Genomic DNA, 24,665 nt, shown 5'->3' on the forward strand with positions numbered 1-24,665 from the left:
AAAATATAAAAATATAAAAATATTGAATGAGGTATGCATTTCTTTATTTTACATTGAGTTTCAATTTTGGGGGTTATAATCAGTGACAAAATCTGCTGCCTGAAACTGGTAATGATCATCCTCAGAATGCACCAGATTGCACCATTTTGCATCCTTTTTTTCAAAATTTTCCGGGGGGGCATGCCCCCGGACCTCCCTAGCAAGCTAGGCGCTTCGCGCCGTCGGCTCGGCGCTTCGCGCCTTCACACCCATATCTTCACAATATACTTTTCAACCCCCCCCCCCCCCCCATAAAATGAACTGATCCGCCCCTGCCGCCAGGGGGGATATCCCCCTGGACCACCTCTAGCAACCCCCCCCCCCCCCTCCTCTTAGCCTAGTCCGGCCATGAGGCCTACTGTGTACTACCAGCTCTGAAGCAGAAGTGTTCAGCATTTCCAAGCAAGTGTTATTTTCTGTTCCCCATAGTTTGATGTGGAATCTAAAATGGTAGCTGATGCAACAGTGAAGTTCACACGAGAGATGGGTGTTTCCTACAACACAACGGTACGGGAATCCCCGAAACAAGAACTTTTACGTATACCGGTGGTGAAAACAGTTGGAATGCCTCCTGTCTACCTCGTTGTGACGTCACAGTCACTGGTACATGCCTCGGTGCGTGCGTACTCTTCGGGTGCAAGTACACTGAAAACTGGCTACAGTGGAAATGGATTTGTCACCCTTTGTAAGTGTTGTTCATTTTAAATATTTTTGCTTTAAAGCTATTAACAACAATTTATGTAACAAAAAATAATAAGCCTCGGTTGTGTGTATGTTATAGTGTACGTGTATGTGTACTTGTCTGTGTGTGTGTGTGTGTGTGTGTGTGTGTGTGTGTGTGTGTATGTGTGTGTGTGTGTGTGTGTGTGTGTGTGTGTGTGCGTGTATATGTGTGCGTGTGTATGTGTGTGTGTGTATGTGTATGTGTGTGTGTGTGTGTGTATGTGTCTCTGTGTGTGTGTGTGTGTGTGTGTGTGTGTGTGCTTGTTAATGTTACTGTTTTGTGTGTGCAGGGATGAATCAAAATCTTCATTCCCCTGTTCCTGCTTAAAGCTGAAATGTACAGTGATGATGATAATCAGGGGTAAACAAATACAAGCAAACAATCAAACAAGTTAACGCCTTATCTCTCATGTTCTAAATACCTTTGTGTTTCCCCTATAGCTCAGCAATTTGACCCGACCTTGAACAAAGGAAGTGACGTTACATCACGTGAGTGGTCAATGCAACCTAAGGAGCAGTCACTGGACAGTCAACATCGGACAGAAGTAGACTTCAGTTTATATCAAAAGGCAAGTGTAGACCCTTTTAGCACGAAAAAAGAATATGATAACATTGCGCTTTCTATGTTAAAGCGTATCTGCGGACACTTTCAGAACTGCGTACCAAGATTCAAACATACACTGCGCGTTGAGATGGACTTTATATCAATGTCTATAACCGAAATAAAAAACAAGGCTGTTTTTTTGTTGCAGTTGATGTTCAACGCTGCCATATCCTGGCACTACCATGACATCGACTTGGAGTTATCTCCCCCAGCGGAAATGACGTGAGTCTCTCTCTCTCTCTCTCTGTCTCTCTCTGTCTCTCTCTCTCTCTCTCTCTGTCTCTCTCTCTCTCTCTCTCTCCCTCTCTCTCTCTCTCTCTCTCTCTCCCCCTCCCTCTCTCTCTCTCTCTCTCTCTCTCTCTCTCTCTCTCTCTCTCTCTCTCTCTCTCTCTCTCTCTGTCTCTCTCACTCATTACATAACTCTTTTGCGTCAATAAACAAGTTGTTCTTTGCTTTCAGATTAAAAGTATGGAACCATGTTTTTTTTAAATGTATCTGCAGTTTACATGACTTAATCCTTTAATCATTAATCAATGGAGCAACGCGATTTTGAAAAGAAAGATAATTGTTAACATTATAGTAGCATACTGTTCATCTGCAACATTCATTTTCAGTACGGAGGTAATTCTTTCTCGTGTAATCCATTATGTACACCACAGCAGATCTTTCCAGACTTTTACCTTGGATAAAAACATCATTCAACGCATGCCACAAATCAACATCCTTGCTGCATCCTTAGAAGAGTATTATTTTGAATTGTAAGTGACACCGATGTCAATCTGGAAAATTCATGCGTCAAAATGGTTCAACTCTGCACAGAATCCAGCCGGCCCCGTTATTGATTTTGGGAATGTGGCCAAGTGAAAGGATGCTATACTCCAGTTAACAGTTCCGCGGCCATATTGGAACTCGCGCATGCGCATACCGTTTTTTTCTCGAGAGTTTTTATTCTTTTCCCTTTAATTTGAACGCATGCGCAGATAGTTGTTGCGTGTGTTTTGTTCTTCATTCTCTTCCGGTTTCTTTCTTCGTTCCATTTCAGCGCCGGAACTGTTAACTAGTGTAATATTTCATGTAAAACTGCGGACAGTTCTATGACAGTGAACATGGAAAGAAATATACTTTTAACCTATCTGTAACCTATACCTCTCCCTTACTGTGTTCCAGGTTACGGCCGGCGGTCAGTTTACAGTCCAGCAGACCGGGCGTAGCGAGATGTGTGGACAGCAGTGTGAGAGTGGACACTGACGTCTCCACTGCGGCATCTCAGCTGACCGTCACTGCTTTTGGTCTGCAATTATGGTAATTCAAAAATCTACTCAGCGAGAAATGTTATGAGATTTCTGGTAGTTTCATACTTGAAACAATACAGTCTTGGCTGCGCGCGCGTACACACACACACACACACACACACACACACACACACACACACACACACACACACACACACACACACACACACTATCATTCATACACACGCACACACTAGCGCGCACACACACACACACACACACACACACACACACACACACACACACACACAAACACACACACACACACACACACACACACACACTCGCGTAAGCGCGCGCACATCTTGTCGTTGATACACCCTTGTAGTTTTGACAATGTTTTGCTATATACTAATCAGAGACACTAACGAACTATTAGCATTACACTTTTTTTTCTTCGGCACTTCGACGGTTGTGTCTCTCTTAGTCTTAGGCTCACTAGTGCTATCGACTAAGGTCGGGGCAGCTCTTCTTCAACGGGTTCCTGCCGACAATTATGTAAACGTTATGTAAATGTTGCTTTAAAAATCTTTCGCAGGGATGTCCCCTTGCAGCCATCCATGTCCAGGAGCCTGCATCTGACGGACGCAGCCCTGGGTCAGTTCTGTGACGCACGCTGTGACGGACCGTCCGAGCTCCTTGCTGACATCACGGGGAACAACCCTGTCCAGACCTTTTCAAGGTCTGCCCAGCAGTTCCAGAGGTAGACATGGTTTAGCTTGTGTGTTTGTTTGTTTGTTTGCTTTCTCCTAATAAAAATCTAGATTTTATTTTCTTGAGGATCTGAAAAGCAAGAGTAGGCCTACAACACCGCTCTAACTGCACACGACATGTGCAACAACAGTTAGTGAGAGAAATGCGGAATCAATCTCCTGGCACCTGAGAGAATGACAGACATTGAAATAAACAAGCGACTTCGATCCTCTTTTTCTTCAAGTTGTGTTCTTTTCTTCGTTGTCTTTCCTTTATACTCAGATCATTTCTTAACCTTTGTCTTTCATTCCGCAGTCTCCAAAAGCTGGATGGAAACCTGGTTCAGTTCGTGGACCCGGGAAAGGATGCGAGTTGGTGCGGTGCTCCCGGCACGACTTGCCACAACTGTAGTGCGCATGCGTATAACACGCCCCTTGCACAGACATGCGCAACACGGCTGATGACGTCACGCTTGGCGACGGCCATTAGCCATCTGGCGGAACTGGTTCAGACAGAATGGCCACAAAGTGAGAACGAAAACAGTTTTGTTTGCTCGTTTCGTTTCTTGCTTGCTTTTCTTCTTTTTTGTCTATCTTTTTTTCTTGCTTTGTTAGTTTGTTTGTTTGTTTAATTCTTTCTTTCTTTCTTTCTTTCTTTTTTTCTGTTTGTCTTTTAGTTGGGTGTTTGAGGAGAGCGTTTAAGAGTGTTCAACTGAGGCTGCATGCCTTATTTGTTGCATGCTGACAGTCTGTGTCTTATCACTATAGTTAAACGTTCATGGCCCTTAACTTTAACGTTCATTTTCAGACAAAGCACCGAATATAAAAACTTCCACAACAATATTCTGTCCATTCTGGTGTGTGAATCTAACATCTAACATCATGACGAAAGAACAATATTCCTTCAAATCGAATTTTAAAAAAGTCACGTGGATGCAATAACGTTACCATTGTTCAACAGAACAACTGCTGATCGTAGAAGCCTGGGATGAACCGACTTCACAAAAACCAAGCGGTGCGCACCTGTCCACCTCGCTCTACAAACTAGGTCGTGCGGCCACAATCGCCTTGACCACACGGTCCCCTGGTCTTCCCTCGCTCGGCCAGTGGTCACTGGAACGCCTTGGTCAGCTGGCTGTGTGCGCTGGACTGGAACAAGTGAAGCTGGACACTGGCAACAGCAGACTGAGTATAGCGGTGAAGGAGGATGGTGCTCGGGATGTGATGCCAGGAGATGTGGAAGGAGATGAGTCGAAAGACTTTTGGGATGCGGTGAAGAATATGGGTGTGTATATCTCTTTGGTTGTGTCTGTAACTTTTTGTTTTCTGTGCGTGTTTCCATGTTCGTCATGACCCCTCCTTCTCCCCTCCCCTAACCCCTCTCTCTCTCTCTCTCTCTCTCTCTCTCTCTCTCTCTCTCTCTCTCTCTCTCTGTGTCTCTCTCTCTCTCTCTCTCTCTCTCTCTCTCTCTCTCTCTCTCTCTGGGGGTCCTGATTTGGCCTAAATGCTCCGCTGGTCTCTCTCTCTATCTACTCCCCCCTTTTCCTCGCTCTCTTTTTCACAAAAGAACTTCACCGTGTACTGCAACTTGAAGCAAGTACTGAAGTGAACACTTTCCAAACTAATCCAAAGCAAAAAACAAGAAAGGTAAGTCGTTTGAACGTTTGTTATTGACAAAACAAAACGTTACAGTCACACATTTTCTTTACGTTACCTTTCTTGGTTTTTTTTATTCTGAATTTTGGAACGTTGGCAGTCTCTTTGTTTTTGGTTTTATGTAATCCAAAGCAGCCTTGATCACAATGTGAACTTCTATTTTTCATAACAGATGTGATCAACCTCCACCCACAGTGCATATCAGCACCTCACATGACCACCGGAAGCAGGTGGCCTGACGTCACTGGAAGTCCGGACTCTCTCATCGGACCAATAGAAAAAGAGCTTGGGAGGAGCAGCAGAAAAGACATGGCAACGTTGGTGTTTTCTCCTTTCACTGAAATGTTTCTTGTAGTAAAATACCAGAGTTAAAAGCTTGCCTCATGTATCTGGTTGAAAAATCTAAAAAAAGAAGGGGAAGTAAAGCGCTATAATGCATACGACATTTTTTCAAGTTTTGTTGTGGTTGAGAAGGCCGAACAACATTGCTTCCCAGTGAACATTTCTCTGCTCGCTTTTTTCCATTTTTACTCATTAACTTTTAATCTCGTCCTGCATTCGTTTTTAGATCTTATAACAGAAGGTTATCAGCTATTTGTTATGAGTAGGGTCTACAGGAAATCTTGAAAATCTAACCATAGAGTTGAACAGCGAAGAACGTATAAGATTATGTTCTAAGTATAGGTAGCAGCCGACCATATATCCTTCTCAAATCCACTTTCAAACAGATTGGTTCAGTTCAACCTTGATGATGGGTCATTGACCTTTGGACCAGAAGGACAACAAGACAATTGGTGCGGAACAGCTTCGCGACAATGTATCGCAGACTGCACTTCGGCGTCAGACAGCCAGGAACCGTGGGACTGGTGTAGTACCAGGATGATGACTCCGCGATTGGCAATACGACTTCGAACGCTTCAGAAACTTGCCGAAAAAGAAGGAATAGGTATACAAAAAGTCGTATTGGATTCATTGTATTTTCCCCTTTTTTTCTGTTCAAATAAGTATGTACATGGAAAGGTATTTTACCTTTTCTTTTTGTTTCTTTTAAGACTAAATTGATGTCTTGTACTAGGTCTGTGGTGGTGTATATGATGGTTTAAAAAGAAATAATGGTATCTTTAAGCCTTGTTTAAACGAGCTGTCCTCAACAACGTGGAGTTTAATCTTGGAATTTGTTAACTTCAGTATTCAAGCTTTCGTTTGTAAAACCACAATCAACTTCAATAGAAAATCTGTCCACTTGCGGTGCTCCAAAGATTGGCCAGTATGGTAACAAGTCCCTGGGTCATTCGAAGCTAGTGGAATACCATGGTAAATCATTCAAATAGATTCGGTAGCAAATAGCACATTTGCATAATACTCAGTTGAGCTGTTGAATCGTAGAAAGAGTTGAAATGAAGGAGGGACTTCAATTAAGTTTACCGTGAATGTAACAGATGGATCCAGGCAGACGTGTAGAAATGAAAGAAGCAATTGACATGCTGACAAGATGTTGTATCTCCTTTATGTGCAGTGGTGATGGTCAAGCTGGGTTTCCAAGAAAAATCGCAAACGGTTGCAACGCCAGCGGACATTTTCAACGAGGGCAGGTAAATTTGTACAGATTGTGGCATTCTTTTAATGAGGAAAACACATTAGTATGAACATAATTTGGGTAAGGGTGGGGGACGAAGTGCGAGCGATGGAAAATACAGTAACCTAGTTGTTACTTTGGAATGGATTCGAGTTGCAACTTTGGGGAAATGGCGCTTGCTGTGGGTGATGGGGGGGGGGGGGTGATCTGAAATCCAAATTGGAAAACATATGTCATTCAGTGGAAGTAAAACTCAGTGAATTGCTGGGCTTCTTCTTCCTGCGGGAGTTTTTTACCTTAGTTTTCGGCTGAGTGAGCGTTTGAGGGTCAACCAGTTAACACTTCCTGCAATGTTCACCGACCTTGAAAAAAAGGAAAAGTAACTCCCAACGAAACTGAAAGAGAAAGGACATAGACATTCAAACCAACACAATCGTAACAAATTCATAAAGAATATTTGTTTGTGCAAACTTCGGCATGAGTGATTTACGTTAATGCTTGTATTTTAAAGGCGGCACATATTGAATTATACCAGTCAATAATAGGGTTCCATTTTTCCAAGAGGATTTGTTTCTAGACTTCGACTGGAGTATTTTCCGCTAAAGCTACCTTGATTGTTTAGTTCAACAGTGACAACACATAAAAACGTTTCATCATTATGTTACTTTTTTCAGAGCATTGAAGTTGTCCACGGTTCCTGTAGGTAACGAGAGCACAGTGGCGAGCCTGGCTGTGTGTGCAGGATTTGACTTTGTGGAGATCTCGGGAGATGGTCACGTGATGGTTTACGTCATCACACAACACGGCTACAGGGCTCAGACTTTGGAGTTTCTGGAAGGTTGGTGCCGCACCGCTCTCCTTGTTCAATGTCTCAGTTTAATCAGCTGGTCGGTTTTCCTGTTTGATGCTTAGAAAAAAAGTATTTTTTGAGGATGAGCGTCGCTTGTTCATTTCAATGCTTGTTACTCTTTGGTGCCAGGAGACTGGTTCCGTCCGCATAACTCTCACCTACTCTATTACACATGTCGTATGCATTTAGAGCGCTTACTTCCCTTTGCTTATCAGATTCCAAGAAAGATATCTTTCTCAAATGAATACATATCTGTCTTTACATTCTTTTTGTTTTTAATTAATTTTTTCAATGCGTTTTTGTCTACCTTGTCGTTGCATTCTGAGAAAGTTGAACCAGAAAAGAGAAACAGTTGTAAAAGTTGGTCTGCTGTTATGGTACTGTAGAACACTTCTCAGGGAGAATTTGATGTGCCTTCTGTTCGTTTTATGCTTGAAGCAATTTGCTCTGCCTTTCAGTCGAATGTCTGTTTAAATTACACTGATGTATGCTTCAAGATTTATTCTTTTCAGGATCCTCCCACATGATTGCATCGTCGGCTGAGTTTGACGATGATGAACATGCTGTTCCGACTGAAGATTTGCAAGAGGAGTCCGATCTTCCATACTTGGTAGATGGAGGTTATCAGCCCGACGTCTTCTTGTCAGAACACGTGACCACGCGTGACGTCACCTCACGTGACAATCGCTTCTTCCGGCTGGATGAATTACTGTTGCTCTGTGTTGAAATGGTCATCGACGACTTTCCTTCGAAACTTGAAGTAAGTGAAATTGTTTGATCAAAATAGACTTTGAGTGACTACGAGCGTATGAAACAGCACACACACACACAAAACACCTAAGCATAAGCCTGCGGGAAAGGCAAACATTGGCTCAATTTTTAAACTTTCTGAAATGCGTTTACAACACAGACACACACACAGACACACACACAGACACAGACACACACAGAGAGACACACACACACACACAGACACAGACACACACAGAGAGACACACACACACACACACACACACACACACACACACACTGCTAATATAACCAAGTCATTGAGACAAAGTTCGTTCTTGAAACTCTTTGTCACAAAGTCTCGAGTGATCTGCATGAAAAGTGACAGAAATTGTACGTGAGGCCATTATTCGCATCGTGGCAGCTTTTAATCTTTTTTTATTTTTAATTTTTTAAAGATTTTAACATGGGAAGAGAGAGTCAGAACGTTTTGCTGGAAGAGATGAGAATTATGGCGTCGCGTAAAAATGTTATCACTTCTTCTGCATATCTACAAAGGAGCTGACAAATAATTTCGAGAACGAAGTTTGTTTCGGTGACTTCGTCATGCGAGTTGTAAAAACAAAACGTCACCGAGAGGCTGTGTGTGCATCTGTATCGTATATCATTCAATAACTCCACTTCCAGATAATGAAAGATTCAGCGTATCGAACAAGGTCAAGCAACTTTCTCCACAACCTTGACACGCGTCACGTGGAGGAACAGTGGCGCCACCAGACAGGACAAGCTGTACGGTTACGTCCCTTGCCCACATCGAACTCTTCTCTGTTGCTTCTGGCAAAAAGGTGACTATGCTTACTAACTTGACATGATTTTTGCGCGGCTGAAATTCATTTTGCTTGCATTTCGGTTAACTTGAACGAGATGAGAGGAGGAGCGGATAGATATTTTGTTAATTAGTTGGTTTGATTTTTACTAAATCGAATTAAATTGAAATCGAATTTAATTTAAAAAATTGTACCGTTACATTGAAATTAATTTTTTGACCAGTTAAATAAGATGGAAACCAAACGAAACCAATTAATATCACGGACTACACATTTTTAGATTTCCAAAAGAATTTATTGTCAAACTTTCCAGAGAGATTTTATTTTGCCCTATCACTTACAGTGTTCTCCGCGTGTGCCCGACCTTGACCCAGAACCGTCTGAAAGGCATTGGTCTGGGTTGCCATGGTGACAGCGTGTACGTTGATGTGCGACCACTGGAGCACGGGGGAGCACTTGGCTTTGTGAAGGTTTGGGAGTCTGGAAATACCTCGTATTGCAATGACGTCATCAGGCTCCAAGGCAACTTGCTTACAGGTAGGTTTGATTGTGTGTGTGTGGGGGGGGGAGAGGGGGGGGGGAGGTGGTGTGTGCTCACGAGATATTTTCCCAAAAAGGAATTTGAGCATGACTTTGGTGGTGACCGGTGAACCGAAGCTTTCGTTTTTGGATATGTGAGTGTATGTGGTTATATGTCCGTCTGTCTGTCTGTTTCTGAAAGAAAGAGAGAGAAGGGAGGTGGAGAAATAGAGATGGTATGTCTGTCCGCTTACATATCTGCCTTGCTGGCAGGTTGCGATAATATTAATGTGGTTTTTTTTTTTGCAGGCGGTCCAGTAATTCAGAGTGAAAAGTCTGTGACGTGCAAAAGCCGAGGGCTGGACCCAGGAATGGAATTCATTGCCTCCCAGATGGGCCAGACAGAGTGCGTCACTTTTGTTCTAAAAGTCCTCAACCCAACCATAGCCGCCTTTTTAACAGACAGCAACATCCACACATATAAACACTCGAACGCACGCACGCCCACGAACACGCACACTGACACACAGAGAAACAAACACACATAGACAAACAGACACACAGACGTACACACACACACACACACACACACACACACACACACACACACACACACACACACACACACACACACACACACACACACACTAATAAACGAAAGAATGAGCTCTCGGAGAATTATTGACTCTTCACAGACAGCTTTGACTGTCCCATTTGTTAAAGCGGTTTGCAAGGTGACTGCCAAGCATGTAGATGCCTTAGACTTAGAGTTTCTTACAAGTTTGCAGCAGTAGGCTACAAACAATCATTTGAACCACAATATGACAGGTGCTCCATCTAGGATTTTTCATCCGAGAACTGTGTGTCGCCGCGTTGACATTCATGCAAACTCGTAGTGAACAGCAATAACTTGATGTTGACTGAACTTCGATTCATTCCATATATACAGTTCATCTTCGTGTTCAAGGGGCACAACTCGATCCATGGCAGACTGGTGATGGAAAGAGTTAATAGACGATGTTGGGAACTAACTCTGTCGGGTTTGTATGGGTTGTGAAAGAGTTAATTCCCTTGCTTTTTGTGATACAAAAGACCCACAAGTGCTCGTTGTCCACCAGTTTCGGACACACCCCTCGCTAGTGATTGGCCCGTGGATTGTTTGTCCCACTAAAAGCAAGGGTGTTCACTATTTCACGACCAATACAAACCCGACAGTTTTATGTTCGGAATTCGTCTATTGGGAATAATGTTGAATTTTTACCCGCTTGGCCTGTGTTTCAGCCTGTGCCAGGTACCAAAGCAGGCCGAGTTTTGTGACATCAGCCGCTCTAAGCGTGAAGAAGCTGCAGACCGTCTACAAGAAGTGCTGACAGCGTCTGCGGGTCACGGCCGTCTGCCTCGCTTTGACATCATTTCCGACATCCGGGCATGTCTGGTCGACAACTGTGGCGGTTGCATGGGGTCTGGTGAGATGTGATTTAAAAAAAAATTTAAGTTTGTTTGTTTATTTTCGTTTTGATATGTTGCTGACATTTAATAATGCGTTATGTTCAAGAAAAGTGTCTCAAATTCAAAGACGTTGTTGCAAAGTGCCCAACTCTGTAAGCAGGCAGAAACAGTATGTTGGAACTAAGCCGGTAACATCGTAAATTAAAGCGAACATTTTGACTTTGAAATTCTATTCATTCTATGAACATTATTTTCATCATCTGTTGTATAAGATTGTAAATCTGGGACGCTGTACTTGACTTTTACGAATTGTTTGATATGAGGATGGAATGACTGCTTCCCTAGCTTCTTTTCTGCAAGTCTGACTGCCCGGCTCTGTGTCTGCCGGACTAGCTCTCTAGTCTGACCGTCCGAATCTTTTGCTTCAATCTCATGAAAACCGTATTGTCATTCCCTGAAATCCAACATATCTGTTGTTTTCTCAGGACCAACCTTTGACAAGAAGGTGAAATACTGCTCGCGTGTGGTGCACAAGTACTTGGAACGTGCAGCTGCACCCTACCCTGACCTAAAAGATGTGACAACGTTCTTCAACACAGACACAGACGAGACATCTGTGCACGGCGAGGCTTGTAAGACGGGCAAAGTCTGTGTGGAGGAAACCATCATCTACTCTTTACTGAGTAAGCCTGGTTTTCGTGTGTTTGCATGTTGGTTCAAATTTAAAATAGCATTAACTCGGAGGGGGGGGGGACTACTTCAATAATCAGTTCATGAATTATAGTACCCAGTCCATGTCTAATGGAAAGAGTCTATAAGCAGATGTCCATAAAAAGCACCATAGCTAAACTTAAAAGAGCGATTAACCGTATCCTGAAAAAAATGGTTCTGCGTTTGCTTTGACAGTTCTTGATTATGTTTTTCAAGATCTGCAGGAATGTATATATATATATATAAAACATCAGAAATTGTGAAAGAAACAATTGAAAGTCAGCAGAGACTTTCTTCCGAGATTTGTTAAAATCTCTTAGCAGAGAAAGAGAGACTGAAATAAGTATCCCTTCACAGACAGCCTATTGGGAGCATCAGACCCTCCTCAAGGGGGACCGAGATTTACAGAGCAAAGTCCCTTTGTGGGGGACGTATCACAAGGTAATCTAGTCCTGAGGAGGACCATTGTTTTAGTACCTAGACCAGACACGTGTTTCGACACTATTGTGTCTCATCAGTGGTCAGAAAGTCAGAAGAGACTTTCTTCTGAGAAAGAAGAAATATATATATGCGTGTTCATTTCACTATCGTAGTGTTGCATGTGACCTTGTGCTCTTTAGCCGTCTTGAGGATATCCTATGCGGTTCATATGGGATATAAAATTGCAAAAAACAAATATTAAGGAACAGCTCTCATTTTGTTCTTAACAGCACCCTTCTCGCGTACACAATCATTTTCACGGTCACACATCTATCCAGGCGTGTGCGGGGGGGGGGGGGGGGGGGGGACAAAAACAAAAACATCCTTTTACTTGGAAACATGCCAATAATTAAACACATGACTGCATTCTGTGCAGAGTGAGAATTTCTTATTGACTTGATTTCGCAGATTGACTTGTAAAATTATTTCAACCAGAAACTCGCCATATTGCACAGGAAGCGGTGAGGCTATTGATAATTGTCATATGTTTGAAAGATTGTCTTATCCAGGGTAATGAAGCCTAGATTTGTAGTGCTAAAATGATCGAGAATAAATTTAGCTTGAACACTAATCGTTTTTCATTTTTCATATTCTTTCTTCTCTTCTCTGTGTAATTTTTACATGTGTTGCTAACACGATGGAGAATAAATGTTGCTTGAACAGGATATGTAGGATAGTAGGATATGCACCGAAATGGCTGCGATCTGCTGGTCGATGTGAATGCGTGATGTATTGTGTAAAAAATTCCATCTCACACGGCATGAACAGATCCTTGCGCCTTGAGTCCGAGTCTGGAGATACGCGCGCGATATAAGACTTCATATAATAATAACACTAATCTTTGTTTCTCTTTTTCATATTATCTTCTCAGTGTACTTTGTATTGCTAATACGATCGAGAAGAAATCTTGCGTTAACACGTATATCTTCGTTTCTCATATTCTCCCTTCTCTTCTCTCTGTAATTCGCACATGTATTGCTAATACGATCGAGAAGAAATCTTGCGTTAACACTTCTATCTTCGTTTCTCATATTCTCCTTTCTCTTCTCTCTGTAATTCACACATGTATTGCTAATACGATCGAGAAGAAATCTTGCGTTAACACTTCTATCTTCGTTTCTCATATTCTCCCTTCTCTTCTAAAGACAGCTCCGAAAGCACCTCTCTAACGACTAAGTCGGTGTACACTTTGTGCGAGTGTGTGTGAGGATGTGTAAAAGAGAAAGTGTATAGTATGCTTCCATTAACAAGCACACTTTTGAATTTTTGATTGTTATTTTGTTATACCTTTCCCTATTGTTTTTTTTTTTAAATTTAAAAAAAAAAAAAAAAAAAATTTTATTCTTCATATTTGTTCTTTGTTTCATGTGTGTATTATAGTAGGGACTAGCTGTAAGAAAGGACCATATGGACCTAATGCTATCATGCCTCGGTAATAAAGTTTTCGAGTTCGAGTTCGAGTTCGAGTTCTCTCTGTAATTCGCACATGTATTGCTAATACGATCGAGAAGAAATCTTGCGTTAACACGAATCGTTTTCTGTGTCTCATATTCTCCCTTCTCTTCTCAGTGTAATTTGTATTGCTGATACGATCAAGAAGAAATCTTGCGTTAACACTAATCGTTTTTCTTTCCGTGTCTCATATTCTCCCTTCTCTTCTCAGTGTAATTTGTATTGCTGATACGATCGAGAAGAAATCTTGCGTTAACACTTATCTTCGTTTCTCATATTCTTCCTTCTCTTCTCAGTGTAATTTGTATTGCTGATGCGATCGAAAAGAAATCTTGCGTTAACACTTATCTTCGTTTCTCATATTCTTCCTTCTCTTCTCAGTGTAATTTGTATTGCTGATACGACCGAGAAAAACTCTTGCGTTAACACTTATCTTCGTTTCTCATATTCTTCCTTCTCTTCTCAGTGTAATTTGTATTGCTGATACGACCGAGAAAAACTCTTGCGTTAACACTAATCAGTTTTCTCTTTCTTGTATTCTTCCTTCCCTTCTCAGTGTCCACAGTGACAGCCCGGTTCTACCCAGACCCTAAAAGCAGCGTGGAGCGGGAGCTGTTCGACGCTTCCATCAACCCCACTCCTCTACTGGACATTGCTGCCCAGGAACTGGCCGCGAGGGCGTCAGGGATGGTCACTGTCTTCATACACGCTGAGCGGGATACCTACGCCCTTAGAAATGTTATGAAGGTATGCTTTTGACTTCAGACCACCCCCTTTTAAGCTCACCCCCTCTCCAAATTTAAGACTTCCCCCTTTTTAAGACCCTGCTTTCTCGGATGTTTTGTTCATAGCCTCTGTAAATTTACCTCCATTTTTAGACTACCCCCTCTTTTAAATCGGATTTTCTCAGATTTCTGAAGGTTTTATAAATGGTGGGGTAGGGGGGGGGAGGGGTTCTGTGTACTTTAGAGGACTGTGGGATAAGGGATAAGGGGATGGGGACGGGTTGACGTTGAGAGGGAGGCGCAGAGGAGAGAAGGGGGCAGCAGGTTAGAGCCGGTACAAGGCTGGTCACTGTCTTCATACACGCTGAAGGAGACACCTACGCCCTTATGAATGTTATGAAGATGTGGTCTTGATTTCAGTGTAACCCCCCTTTTTACGACCCCCCCCCCCCCCCCCCATTTAAGACCTCCCCCTTTTTAAGACCCTGCTTTCTTCTTCTTCTTCTTCTTCTGCGTTCGTGGGCTGAAACTCCCACGTACACTCGTGGTTTTTTTGCACGAGTGGAATTTTACGTGTATGACCGTTTTTTTACCCCGCCATTTAGGCAGCTATACGCCGTTTTCGGAGGAAGCATGCTGGGTATGTTCGTGTTTGTATAACCCACCGAACTCTGACATGGATTACAGGATCTTTTTCGTGCGCACTTGGTCTTGTGCTTGCGTGTACACACGGGGGTGTTCGGACACCGAGGAGACTGAGTCTGCACACAAAGTTGACTCTGAGAAATAAATCTCTGGCCGAACGTGGGGACGAACTCACGCTGACAGCGGCCAACTGGATACAAATCCAGCGCGCTACCGACTGAGCTACATCCCCGCCCTACCCTGCTTTCTGAGATGTTTTGTTCATAGCCTCTGTAAATGTACCTCCATTTCAAGACTCCCCCCCCCCCCCCCTTTAAATATCGGTTTTTCTCGGATTTCTGAAGGTCTTATTTAAGGCAGGGGGTGTGGGGGTGAGGTAGGTACTTTAGAGGACTGTGGGATTGGGGATAAGGGGAGGGGGAAGGGTTGAAGTGGGGGAGGGGAGGCGCGGAGGAAGGGGAGGGGGGGGGGAGCAAAGATACAGGGCTGCATGGTCACTGTCTTCGTTCAGTCTGAGCGGGACACCTACGCCATTATAAATTTGATGAAGGTATACATATATATGTAAGGGAGTTAGTTGTAGGGGTGTATAGAGCGAGAAATGAAAGTAGAATTGATAGAAATTTACTCTCTAGAATTAAGACTACTATGGCTGCAGAATGTAAGGCCTTCCTTAATTGAGCCTGAACTTGAACACACACACACACACACACACACACACACACACACACACACACACACTCACACACACACACACACACACACACTCACACACACACACACACACACACACACACACACACTCACACACACACACACACACACACACACACACACACAAATTTAGTCTTTTTACCGAAGATACAGTGCCAAAGCATTAGCGTTAGCATCAGTCACCGGCCATTGGCGACATAAAGTTAGAATTTTAGGGACTGATCTAATTGGTTTTTGTAAATGGTGTGTATTCTCGAATAAAGAGCAGGCAATAAAAACGACACCTGTATCATTCGAAGGTGAAGTAATTTAAGAAAGAGAGACTGATAAATGTATTCTCTGGTTGATAACTTTATGTTTTGGTTTGCTTGTTTTTTTCTTTATTTATTTAGCCATGAACATTACTCTATAAGCCTACGTTAATACTTCCCCTTTAAGGTGTTGCTGACTTTCAACAAGAACGTGTCGCTGGTGGATTTTCAAGTGGCTCCCGGCGTGGACAAAGATTTGGTGACGTCTTCCATCCAGAGAAAGATCACAGCCTGGGCGGGCGTCATCTGCCCTGAACACAGTCGCTTTGCCGTCGCGCCTTTCATGGTCGTGGGGATGGACCCGGCCAGGCACAAGAGAAGTGCAGAATTAAGCCAGATCAGAAACCAAGTCAAATCCAGCATTTACGATTGGGAGAGCGAATGGCTCAAGAAAATGCTATAGTGTGTGCAGCTGTTAATTCATCAACATTAACAGCAAAAAAAACACACACACACACACACACACACACACACACACACACACACACACACACACACACACAAACAACAAGAACAACAACAACAATAACAACACGCTGACTGTACATTTTTTTATTATTTGTTATTTTGCCCATAGCAAAGAAAGAAACGGTTGACATGTTTTGATGATAGCTTGGAATTCTTTGTGTTAGTAGTCCAACCCAAGCTGCAGCAGGCGAGAAAAGGTGTGAATGCATGGATACTGCACATCTGGCAGCAAATTACATCTGCGCAATACTACTATGTAAACACAGACATGTTAATGCTCATTTGTTCATGGGACCCATAGGAATCGCTTTCTATCGTTTCATGCTGTACGAATATTCATAGTAGCTTTATTAAGACACACATGTCATAGTTCGCAGAAATATTCTAATTGACCACTTACATATGTTCCACATTCTCAGCAGTATATCTGGAAACATTCTTTGGCGAATTATGTCGTGGTTCATCCTTACGATTCTTTTGCAGCAGGAATTACTATCCAAACACACTAGAGAAACATATTTTTAAAGTGGGTGATACGGTCATTTAAGCTTTAACTCCAGAATGCATTTCTTTTGGGCAATATCCTGCTGACGGGGGTGTGCATTTTTTCTTTATACTAATAATGTAAAAAAAAAAAAAACACTAAAACATAAACAACAAGGAGCAAATAAGAATTACGAATACAAAAGTTATCTGTGTAGCTACATTTAAGATGTGAATCAATGCTTTGTAATACTGTATGTTGTCCTCATGTTTTACATTGAAACATGAGTAAATGTATGTGATACATATTTATGTCCAGGTAATGTTGGCACATTGACTGAGTTGTTTTTACATTGAAACTCTTTCATGTATACTATTCTTCTTTTGAAACGCGACATTTAGTTTGTCAATTACCCTGAGAAAAACTGCCTACATCGGGTAACTTAAACGTATCGGTCAATAAAAGAGGTACTCCAGTGGGGGTTTCATGTTTTATATTAATCAACCCACCACCCCCTCCCCTCCACCTCCCCCCAATCAGTGTGTGACGATTTCACATTGATTTTGTCCTTAATTAAATACTGAATGAAGACCAAACTTTGATACGCTCAAAGCATTTTACACAGTATCAGTTGCACTTAAGTCATTCATTTTCTGAAAGAAAATGTATTAAGATATATCGAAGTTATGAAATTTAGGTAACATGTAAGACAAGGAAAATTGCATTCCGGTAAACAGCAACAGCTAGTATGCCTAGCAATAACAATGTAAAACGTCTCATATGATTCATAGAGAATACTAAATGGATTGCTGTGTCGTACCAGATTTACACGAATTGCTTTATTGAATATTGAACTGCCAGCGAAAGCGAGCTTTTCACTATTTGAAAAAGCAACTCGTGTAAAATAATCTGATACGACACAGCAATAAAGACATGTAGTATTCTGTTTATTCTACAAACTGTACTTACGTGTATTTTACTGAAAACGTCCCGCAGTCGAGGCGTCCAAATTGAATACGTTTCTTTTGGAGCCTCGATCTCTTCCAAAGCCTCGTGCAATCTTTGACGTCAAAGCAAAGAAACGGCACCCTAGAAAGCGTAGCGTGACGTGTTAGTTCTAAAAATCCTTCCAGGAGAAACAGCAGGCGTAAAAGGGTTTCCATAATGACTTTTGTCTTGGTGACTTCGGCATCATAAGCAGTGGAAAATCAGATCCCTGCCAGACTTGCTTGACACGACCTCATTTACATGATATACACACGTGTGGTTTGAACGATATTGTTATCTCATGAGTGGTCTCTCTCACGTATGTAGGATAATAATGTGAAAACAGATGGTAAATGCAATTGAACGTGCTACATATTGTACATCCTTTGTTTATTTGCTTCTTTTCATTGTATCAATAAGTGGATGTAACTGTATTGCTATGCTATAAATAAGAATACGATTGCATTTCGAAGACTACGTTTTCTGTGATTTGTTTTTCATGTGAACGTGCGTCCATTTATCTTATCCATCAAATCAAAGGGTGCAAAACATGAGAACAGCTGATTTATCATTGTAAGCTTAATTTTCATTCTGGGTGAAGAACATTCCTGGCTTTCTGAATTCATTCCTTACTTGTGTGTGTGTGTGTGTGTGTGTGTGTGTGTGTGTGTGTGTGTGTGTGTGTGTGTGTGTGTGTGTGTGTGTGTGTGTGTGTGCGTGTGTGTGTGTGTCGGAAGAAAGGAAATGCTAGCTCAGGAAGATAAAAAGTTAATTCGTGTGTAGCACTCAAACAGTAATAACGAAAGGAACAAAATTGAAGATTGCGCTTACTTTTGTCAGAGGATATTTTGTGGTTTATCTACGTATGAGTTAGTTTGTTTCTTGCGCGTTCTCAAAAGACCGGCACGGTTGGCCTAGTGGTAAGGCGTCCGCCCTGTGATCGGGAGGTCGTGGGTTCGAACCCCGGCCGACTTTAAAATTGACAATCTAGTGGCTGCTCCACCTGGCGTCTGGCATTCTGGGGTTAGTGCTAGGACTGGTTGGTCCGGTGTCAGAATAATGTGACTGGGTGAGACATGAAGCCTGTGCTGCGATTTCTGTCTTGTGTGTGGCGCACGTTAAATGTCAAAGCAGCACCGCCCTGATATGGCTCTTCGTGGTCGGCTGGGCGTTAAGCAAACAAACAAACAAACAAAGTTCTCAAAAGGTGCAGTCTTCACAGGGCTGTTTTTTTCCCCATCTTGTTCAACACTGGGAGTTATGCATTTCAGCTGTCCAGGCTTGTTCGTTTTCTGCAGAGACCAGGCTCCTCTCAGTGTCACCGGCGATGTTGGAGCCAACAGGGAGGATAGCGATAGTGCCATGAACTTGGTCTTGTTGGCTTTGAAAGAGAGACGCATCCCCCGTCCAGCTGTCCCCTAGCTTGACCGTCCCTGGCGAAGGCTGAGACAGTGCGAGAAGCAAAGGCTTGGTGCTGGCGTTGGTTTTCAGCCCCGCTCCGTTGAAAACTGTGGCTCGTAGCACGTATGCAACGCCTTCTGGGTGGCCGAGTGGTAACGCACTTGCGCTCGGAAGCGAGAGGTTGCGAGTTCGACCCTGGGTCAGGACGTTAGCAATTTTCTCCCCCCTTTCCTAACCTAAGTGGTGGGTTCAAGTGCTAGTCTTTCGGATGAGACGAAAAACCGAGGTCCCTTCGTGTACATTACATTGGGGTGTGCACGTTAAAGATCCCACGATTGACAAAAGGGTCTTTCCTGGCAAAATTGTATAGGCGTAGATAAAAATGTCCACCAACATACCCGTGTGACTTGGAATAATAGGCCGTGAAAAGTAGGATATGCGCCGAAATGGCTGCGATTTGCTGGCCGATGTGAATGCGTGATGTATTGTGTAAAAAAAAATTCCATCTCACACGGCATAAATAAATCCATGCGCCTTGAATATATGTGCGCGATATAAATTGCATAAAATAAAAAATAAAAAAATAAATCCCTGCGCTTAGAACGCGCGATATAAGCCTCATATTGATTGATTGATTGATTCTTGAAGGTCCAGTCCTCTCAGTGTCACTCTCGTTTCCTGTTCTGCTGTAACCGTGTCAATAACCACTCCTTGTGCGCCGGGATTCCCACATTTATTGCGTTGAATCAGATCCACCGTAACAACCGCGATGCCGCTTTCGGGGTCAGCAAAAGTCCCAAGATCAACAGCGACGGACTGAAGGTAGACAGCGGGACCCGAATCATACCCGTCCATGACCAGTGTACCCGTCACAGGGCGAGTAGTGTCCACCAAGATGGGAAGGCTGACAATCGCCGAGCATCTGGACAGCAAGTCCTCTGCCAGCAGCGTGACGAAGTACGTGTCGTTGTGACGAAGGCTCAAGCCTTCTACGCTGAATGCGTCAGGGGAATCCGCGATCTGAAGCTCCTTGACGTCAAGCACTGACTGTGAGGTCAAGAACTCCTCACAGTCTCTGGAACTGTTGCCCCAATCTGGTTTAAGATATGGGTTATATGATTGAAGTTTTACGCCCTCACGGCTTTTGATGAGATACACAAGTGTATGCGCGTTTTGGTGGTATCAGCCATCTGCACTTATGGCAGAATGACCGAGGTCTTTTACGTGCCATTGTGGTGACACGGGGGTGGGAGATGGCTTCCGTTTCTGGGTCTGCACATGCACGTGTCCGTCCTTGCCCGAATTCGAACCTGCGTTCTTCCGATTACAAGTCCAGTGCTCTACCAACTGAGCTACCGGGCCCCCTCCAGATCCGGGTGCAGAAAGACCTTTTCAAACAAAGGAAACAAACTGCATGCGATTGGCTGTTGGAGACTCCATACACTGTGTGACTTCTAGCTACTGGGGAGGGACATCTCTCCACTTCAACACATGCTAAAAATCAACAGCCTGGATGCTTTCTGTGCAGAATGATATCTTTTTATGAGATCATTTCTTAAAAGCCAGTTATGTCAGTCTGTAAAATAATTAATTCATAAAAAACTAAAAAATAAAAACATTGCTGAACAGGAAGCAATCAGAAGGTTGAATTTTGGTGTAACCGAGTGCCGAAACACTACGATCACCTCGGGAGGCGAAGTGCAATCAAACAGGATTGAAAATGTTAGGACCAATTTCTTAGCCCTACAAAAACTGTTAAGGCTGTTCTTAACCAGACGAACCTTTGGTTCGCGAACTAGGTTCGTGGGGTTCGGCGAACCTCAAGACTGGTTCGGCGAACTTGTCTTGGTTCTTAACCAGACGAACCTGAGTTTTCGAACTAGGTTTGGGAGGTTCGGCGAACTAGGTTCGGGGTTTGCAAGTCATGTCTTGGGAACCTTGTCCTTGAAGATCGGGCCGAACCTTTGACTCTTCTGCCAAGGAGGAAGACAAATTATTGAAAAACTGAATCTCAATGGCGGACGAAATCACCCAAGTCAAAATTACATTTTCTGAGATTTTATAAAAACAACGCTTGAACGAAAAGGTAGAATGGTGACTTCCGTTCGATTTCAAGTTAAGCTTTTCACTTTTCCGAGCAAGACAACCGCTGAGAGTGAAAAAACGCCGCTGTTCGACTTCGAAATTTCCAGTCGTAGACGACCTTCGCTTCTGCAGCATTGTGTTAGTAGCGTGGGGAGCCTGTCCAGAATTATGCTTAGACCCAAAAAAAATGGTTACAGAAAGTTTTTTTGTTGCAACGCATTTAGATAGCCTGTCTCAACATTCCCAACGAGTTATACCGTTGGCAGCCTCTGCATAACTTTTTTATGACGGTTTGATTACGTCACATATAAAAACCCTTGTTTCTGCCAATAACGCCGCAAAATTCCACTCTACGCCGCTTCATTAGCCTACCATCATCTATAAGGAACACTTTATTAAGCCGGTGGACGGACAAGGGTCAAGTGTATGTGCAGACTAAGAAACGGTATCCATGTCCCACCCCCGTGTCACCACAGTAAGACGTAAAAGACCTTGGTCATTCTGCTATTAGTGCAGTTAGCTGATTACACCTTAACACGCGCACACCTGGTTAGCACCACTCTTGTTGCTGCAAGCTTTCATTTGGAGGAAGCTACCCGAATTTCCCAGCCCTGGGATAATAAAATAATGAAAATGAAATGAACAATAACGCATTGCAATGCGTTGTTCACGTACGGACGATAAAAGAAATACGCATTCTTTAATATGACTATACCTATTCCTATCCCTTTGTCTTCTTCAGCAGAATACTTCCTAGGACGGCTTTCATTCAAAGTCATCTACAGGTGAAGAAAAGAGTGCATAACACAATAGGCCTACCGTTTGAGGAAAACATGATGGTTACGATGTTTCACTCTCGATTTCAAAAGACGGTAGAGGCGAGTTGCAGCAGCCAACACCGCGACATTCCCCACATCCAGATGTGCACTCTAGTCCGTGTTTCCTGCAACTACACCGCTTTGTGTCACAACCACTTTTGCATGTGCAGCGAATCACCTTTAACACATCGGCTGGTGCTGCCGGCAGATCTGTTGTCACTGGAACAAGGATGCCATGCTCAAGTTTCCAGCCGTAGTCCGTGGGATCCATGGCCACTTTGAGTCCCATCCATTCTTGTACTTGCAAGTACACTCGCATGCTGTAGAATCGGGCAGCTGCTGAGGTGGGTGGCAGAGTGTGAATTTGCACAAACGTTGTTCCAACAGCTACCTTTGAACAGAAGAGTCGGTAGCGAAGTTCATCGAGACCCTCTCTGGAACTACCGTTGTAGAGCAGCACTAACGCCTTTTCACCTGCTGATAGGATATCCTCTAAGGTCGCATTGTCTTGGAGGAACACTTCAGCAAGTGTTTGCAACTGTAGGTTGTTTCTGAGTTCCTTCATCGAGGCTGCTTCTAACTCTAGAACACCGTGAAGCTGCACAGCAGTGTCCTTATTGATGCTCAGTGCGTCAACTTGGTTCACATTGAGTTCAGACTCGTAAGGGGTCGGTCGAAAGTGTTTCTGTCTGCTCATCTTGCGTGTTTTTATCTCTATTCTTTTCTGTGTCACTTTCGGGCAGTGGCAGTGGCACACGGAATATGTCAGACAGCAACAGCATAATTAGTGCTGCGTCAACAAGTATTGTGTCCTCGAACGGCACGCAGCACAGCTTTCCCTTGAAGCATGTTGCTCGCTGCGTTTGGTGCGTACACAGTAGACAGCACTTCATGAAGACCCGTTTCTTCCATCAGATGGCCAATACACGCCAGGAAACTCATTTCCAGATGGAAGGGTCCAAGGCGAAGGACAATGGCCAGGCTTTAAGGTCGCTGCCATCTGGCTCACTGGAGATGATGCCAAGAGCTTTCCACTATAAGGGTTGGTCAAATGTCAACACAGGTGTCGTGTTGCTGCGCTTTGCCTGAGCACTGATGAAATGCAGGGTAGAAAATATGCACGAGGTGTCACTGGGATTCATGTCGATCATCGGCATAAATATTATGGATGACTGTCCTGGATATCTGCCCTTGTGGATGGCTTGCATGAAACCAGACCAATATGGTCTGTCGGGTTGCAACAGCCAGCAAGCTTTCCACAGCAGATCCACCTTTGATGTTACATCTTCTACAAACACGTTTTCAAGATGTTCAAATTTCAGCTTCAGCAGGCCATCACACGCTTGTCTGTTGTAGTACTGAATGTCAACTTTAGCTCTTTTCACTATTTCTTCTGGCTTGACGTCAGTTCTTCTTCTGATCCTGTCTGTTTTCCCGATGGTCGGAGTGACAGTGGCGATCATTCCCATTCCATGAAATGTGTTGCACCCGTCAAGTGTTGCTGTGTTGTGGTCGAGGTTGTCTGCGATATATTGGGTAAAATGGCCATCAACTTGAAACGCAACGTTGTTTTCTGAAACGGCAGCATTCATTTCATAGGTCAGAACCTCCTTGTACGATGAACAGAATCCCAGAGAATACAATGTGTCAATGAGAAACTTTGAATCAAAACAGTGATGCATTTGCACAGCTAGTCCGATCTGCAGGGGACACAGCAACAATCGTGGGCGAGATGCCTGCATAATTGCCTGTCCAATCGATGAGACTTTCACGCTGGTTTCCTTTCCACTGAAGATGTTTTCAAGAAGAATCTGTAAGGACTTTGGAACAAACTCTAATTTGGCGCCACGCGATGAAATGTCATCATCACTGGGGTACATTGCACGGGATGTCGGCACTGCTCTTATGTCATTCTTTAGCAGTTCTGCAGTGGTTTTGAGAATCAGCTCTTTCTGTGCATCCTCATCTTTGACCTTTTTTGCATAAAAGTTATGAAGACTTGAAGAGGCTGTCTTCCTGAATGTTACGACATTTGACTTGCCGTTGACTTCCGTGACGATGAGCTGCTCACCAAAATAATTTTGAAGTTCTTGTTTCATCGTCGGGTGGCAATAAGCATCATCTGTAAACTCCTTCATTTTGATAATCAGGTCGTTCACTGTTATCTGTTCGTTTTCATTTTGAACCAGGTAGGTAGCAACTTTCTCCAACGCTTCAGCTTTCCTCTCATTTTTCGGTCGACCAAGTTTCACCTGTTTGTTGACTTGATGCGACTGAGTAAACTGTAGTGGTCTTTTCCTGCTCCGAAAGCAAAGACTACAGTTTTGATGGTAGACTGCATCAGCAGCTGGCAAATCTGATACAAACTCCAGTCTGCTTCGTACAATGTCTGCCCATTCATCACAGCGCTGCGAACAAACTTGAAAAA

General features: G+C 43.3%; 1 protein-coding gene across 1 annotated transcript in view; it reads left to right on the forward strand.

Moving 5' to 3' along the window:
* The window catches only part of LOC138975534 (uncharacterized), a 26,980-nt gene extending 8,575 nt beyond the window's left edge, over positions 1-18,405 (forward strand). The window contains exons 7-25 of the mRNA XM_070348243.1: positions 469-724; positions 1,204-1,331; positions 1,515-1,588; positions 2,534-2,668; positions 3,197-3,361; positions 3,667-3,878; positions 4,312-4,635; positions 5,179-5,323; positions 5,735-5,952; positions 6,523-6,598; positions 7,257-7,420; positions 7,945-8,192; positions 8,849-9,006; positions 9,332-9,525; positions 9,817-9,913; positions 10,789-10,973; positions 11,442-11,639; positions 14,156-14,346; positions 16,122-18,405. Coding sequence (XP_070204344.1) covers positions 469-724; positions 1,204-1,331; positions 1,515-1,588; positions 2,534-2,668; positions 3,197-3,361; positions 3,667-3,878; positions 4,312-4,635; positions 5,179-5,323; positions 5,735-5,952; positions 6,523-6,598; positions 7,257-7,420; positions 7,945-8,192; positions 8,849-9,006; positions 9,332-9,525; positions 9,817-9,913; positions 10,789-10,973; positions 11,442-11,639; positions 14,156-14,346; positions 16,122-16,397 — 3,444 coding nt within the window. The 3' untranslated portion in view covers positions 16,398-18,405. The remainder of the gene's footprint in view (positions 1-468; positions 725-1,203; positions 1,332-1,514; positions 1,589-2,533; positions 2,669-3,196; positions 3,362-3,666; positions 3,879-4,311; positions 4,636-5,178; positions 5,324-5,734; positions 5,953-6,522; positions 6,599-7,256; positions 7,421-7,944; positions 8,193-8,848; positions 9,007-9,331; positions 9,526-9,816; positions 9,914-10,788; positions 10,974-11,441; positions 11,640-14,155; positions 14,347-16,121) is intronic.
* The last annotated feature ends 6,260 nt before the right edge of the window (positions 18,406-24,665 follow it).

Source organism: Littorina saxatilis, linkage group LG9 (assembly GCF_037325665.1).
Source record: "Littorina saxatilis isolate snail1 linkage group LG9, US_GU_Lsax_2.0, whole genome shotgun sequence".
NCBI classification, from domain to species: Eukaryota; Metazoa; Mollusca; class Gastropoda; order Littorinimorpha; family Littorinidae; genus Littorina; species Littorina saxatilis.